The following is a 4,275-nucleotide window of genomic DNA, read 5'->3' on the forward strand; positions in this document are numbered from 1 at the left end:
GAACAGCTAGAGACGCGCTGGTCTTCTTCCCTCAACGGACTGATCAGGATAAGGTGGTAACAAGGTTAATCTCTCCGGTTAACTTCACTTGGGTAACTTTAGACTGATCCTCTTTCCCTAAGTGTACGGCCTCACTTGTACGTCCTTGGCTTGTACGGACATCCCTCATGTACTGATTCCTTTATTCAGAATCCTCTCATCCCTTCATGCCTTCACCTTGATGTCTCTTCTCTTCTTTTATTTAACACTCTCCTTGTAGAAAAGCATTCTTGACATCCATTTGCCACAATCCCCATCCAAGATTCACAGCCAAGCTTAGAACAATCCGGATTGTGTGCAGTTTGGCTACTGGTGCAAAGGTCTCAATGTAATCCTCTCCATAGGTTTGAGTGAAACCCCTTGCTATCAGCCTTGTCTTCTTTCTCTCAATCTGTCCATCAGCCTTGTACTTGATTGTGAAGATCCATCTACAAGACACAGCCTTCTTCCCTTTTGGTAACTCACTCTCATACTGTGAGTTTTGATTAGTGTAGTAGATAATCTGAGTTTAGATGAGACTAGAGTAGATTAAGAGAGAATAAGAGATTAAAAGACTAATGGAGAATCATTGTGAAATGTATGAAGAGATTAATTGATTAGAACTGTCTGATCTTCATTAATGAGATTAGGATACATTATATAGTGAGGGAGAGACTCTAGGGTTTCGGATACAAAGGGAGAAAGCATGTGGAGTCAATGGATAGGATAAGAATGCATTTGAATCTATCCAATGGGAGTGACCGCGTGTGTGAAGCATCTTTGCTTGATGCCTTCTTCTTTCCAGCCCAAGACAGGCTGTCACACGCTCCTTCTTCCTTTTGGTAACGGTCTGATCCTTCAGATAAGTGATCAGAGCTTCTTCTTATCTAGTGAAGTTACTTAAGTAACTCTTGGCTTAACCGTGGCTGAGGTAAGTGTGTACGGCCATGTACGGCCTTGTACGGCCTTGTACGGATGCCTCAGCCTTCCTTCTTCTCCATTCATACTTAACCTCTCAAGCCTTCTCTTCTCATCTAATGATCTCATCTCAACACTCCCCCTCAAGCTTAACTTTGTGAAAGCCTAAGCTTGGATAGCCATGAGATCTTCCCCATTAAAAACCTCACCAAAGAAAACCCATTGGGACAAAACTTTGATGAGAGTAAAGACCTCATGACTTAGGGGATTAGCTCCTTCTCTTCCCAAGATCAATGAGGCCCAATCTGATGTGAATGGACTCCATTGTCTTCTGTCTTGCAGCCTTAGTGAATACATCAGCCAACTGATCTTCACTTCTCATGTAGCATGGCAAGATGACTCCTAGGACAATCATCTGCCTCACCTTGTGAAATCAACCTCAATGTGCTTGGTTCTCTCATGGAACACAGAGTTGGAGGCTATGTGGATCGCGGCTTGGTTATCACAATGCATGGTCATTGGTGTGGCTTGATCAATCCCCAAATGCTTCAAGATGCCCTTGATCCATACTAGCTCATTTGTAAGCTTCAGCATGGCTCTATATTCCGCTTCTGCACTTGAGCAAGACACCACCTTTTACTTCTTGCTCTTCCAAGTCACCAAGTTGCCTCCAATGAATGTGCAATAGCCGGTTGTTGATCTCCTGTCAGCTCTATCACCAGCCCAATCAGCATCACAGTATCCAACAACCTCTGTGCTTCCATTGCAGCCCATCCATACTCCTTGATCAGGTGAACCGTTTAGATACATCAAGATCCTCTCTACCATGCGCCAATGATGCTCCTTAGGTATCTGCATGTGTTGGCTCACCTGATTCACAACAAAGCAAATATCAGGCCTTGTGATGGTAAGGTAGATCAATTTGCCAACTAGTTTTCTAGAGAGTTTAGGATCCTGGAATGGTTTGCTGTCTTCAATCTCCCCCTCTCTTGGTACTTTGTAACCATTCTCCATAGGCATTCTTCCTATCTTGCCTCCATAAGCACCTGCACCTTTCAAGAGATCAAGTGTATACTTTCTTTGGGACATGAACAAACCTTCCTTGGATCTACATATCTCAATTCCAAGGAAGTATTTCATCTCTCCCACGTCTTTAATCTCAAACATAGATTTAAGAAACTCCTTGGTTGCTATGATACCTTCCTTATCACTTCCTGTGATAATAATATCATCAACATACACAAGGAGTGCAATCATAACTGAGGGAGTGGTGAGAGTGAAGAGAGTGTGATCTAGTTCAGACTTCCTGAAGCCTCTGTTGAAATGAGGTGATGAAACTATGTGATATGAAGCTAGTGAAGGTTAGAGGCTTGAGGATGAAGTTAAGGATGTGAGTGTATGGACAAGCCGTACAAAGTGTACGGATAGGCCGTACAAGGTAAAGAAGAAGTTACCATGATCGTTTAACCGAGAAGGAAGTAAACGGATCAGTCTTACCTTCTACCATGCTCTACTTGGATCAGACCGTAGGGAGAGCTTGGGGAGCGCATCTGACAGGCTGTGCCAGGCTGTGACAGACTGTCAGCATCCTAGTCAAAGATCCAAGATGCTTCACACGCGGGAAGAAGCTCATTGGATGCTTTATGATATGCGCTCCTCTCTTGGTTGACTACACATGCTTTAGCTTATCTTTAAACCTTGTAAACCCTAAGCTCTCATACTATATAAGTTGTAACCTCATCAGATAAATGATTAACGAGATTGAATTACTCTTTCTCTACTCTCTCTCTAGTTTGAATCTCAAAAGTCTCTTAATCATTCACAAACTATGATACTCGTTTAAATCTTCGACTAAACTCCTCTTTAATCTTTCTTAATCTCTCAATACCTTCTTAAATCTCTAAAATCTCATGGTATCAGAGCCAGGTTGGCTTTGGCATTGAGAGATCTTAGTCCTTTCTCGTGATTCTTACGTGTTCCTTCTTTTGTTCTTGAGACTTCCGGGAAGTCTTGTCACTGTGTTGAAGTCGTTTACCCTTGGTTCTTTGGTGCCGTGTGTTCTTGAAGATCTGGTGTGGTAGAAGCTCAACTGAAGTACAAGATTGACGACTAGAAGTCACTAGGGGCAAAGGGAAGATGGAAGGAAACTACAGTAAGCTTGTTACGGTTCCAGTTGCTTTAAAAGGTGTAGGAAACTACTTGTTGTGGTCTCGGCTAGTGAAGACTGCTATTAGGAGGCTAGGGTTATGGAATCACATCACGGATGATGGTCCCGAGCCAGTGGCCAAACGAAATGAGGAAGATGAAGGTGGAAAAGTACTCACTGAAGCTGAAGTGAAGAAGAAATGGGTTCAAGAAGATCTGATGGTGCTGTCGGTGCTCCACGGTTCTATTGAAGTCCCTTTGCTTGAAGCTTATAGCTTCTGTGAGACACCTAAGCACCTATGGGAGACGCTCCAGAAGACATTTGGAAATGTCTCAAACCTTAGCCGTGTGTTTGAGTTAAAGAAAGCCATCACTTCCTTGACGCAAGATGGTGTCGAGCTTACTAAACCCATTGGGAAGTTCAGAGCTCTTTTGTCTGAGCTGGATAACCTGCGCCCAAGCACCAATGATCAAGATATCATCATGGAAAGGAGAGAGCAAGATCAGGTGTTTGGGTTGATGATGACCTTAGACGTGTGCTACAAGGATGTCATCAAGCACATGCTGAGATCGCCAAGCCTACCAGCAATGGAGGAGGTGTACTCTGAACTTCAGAAGGAGGAAGGCTCTCTAGGCTTGTTTGGAGGAAAGGGGGAGCTATCTATGGCTCACCAGGCTGAGGATGTGCAAGCACACACGGCGGGATACAAGAATGATGGAAGAAAGTATGGTGACCGCTTTGAAGGGAATTGTGATCATTGCAAAAAGCCAGGCCATAAGAAGAGCCAGTGTTGGATACTTCACCCTCACCTCAAGCCAAGCAAATTCAACAAGGAGAGAGAAGCACGAGCTCACATGTCCACCGAGACATGGAGTGGCGGTGCATCCGGAGCTGGTACATCCTCACAAGTGAATGAGAGTGAAGGGCGAGCTCTCTCTTCTTATCACTCAGGGGGGAAGAACTTCGAGCATGAGGTGATCAGGAAGTCAGACGTAGATGCACTCATCAAAGCTCTTAAAGAGTCTGGTAACAAACTAAGACACAATACTCTTGGCTATTCGTTTGCTGCTCATACTATGCCTAGTAGAACTGATAGGTTACTAGACATACTAGATAATCCCTTGACTGCTAAAACTGAACATAGCATTGCTAATAAACTCTTAGGAGTGCTTGAGAACTTAAAGAATAACAAT

General features: G+C 43.7%; 1 protein-coding gene across 1 annotated transcript; it reads right to left on the reverse strand.

The window, feature by feature from the left end:
- Positions 1 to 1,572: 1,572 nt before the first annotated feature.
- Positions 1,573 to 2,193, reverse strand: LOC106321111 (uncharacterized mitochondrial protein AtMg00810-like). Its single transcript, XM_013759427.1, has one exon. It carries the CDS (start codon positions 2,191 to 2,193, stop codon positions 1,573 to 1,575), a length of 621 nt encoding a protein of 206 aa, XP_013614881.1.
- Between the last annotated feature and the right edge of the window lie 2,082 nt (positions 2,194 to 4,275).

Source organism: Brassica oleracea, unplaced genomic scaffold, assembly GCF_000695525.1.
Source record: "Brassica oleracea var. oleracea cultivar TO1000 unplaced genomic scaffold, BOL UnpScaffold01232, whole genome shotgun sequence".
Taxonomy (NCBI): domain Eukaryota; kingdom Viridiplantae; phylum Streptophyta; class Magnoliopsida; order Brassicales; family Brassicaceae; genus Brassica; species Brassica oleracea.

Excerpts from the sequence above, each read along its gene's own strand:
- LOC106321111 (XM_013759427.1), bottom strand. The coding sequence starts at position 2,193 with ATGATTGCACTCCTTGTGTATGTTGATGATATTATTATCACAGGAAGT.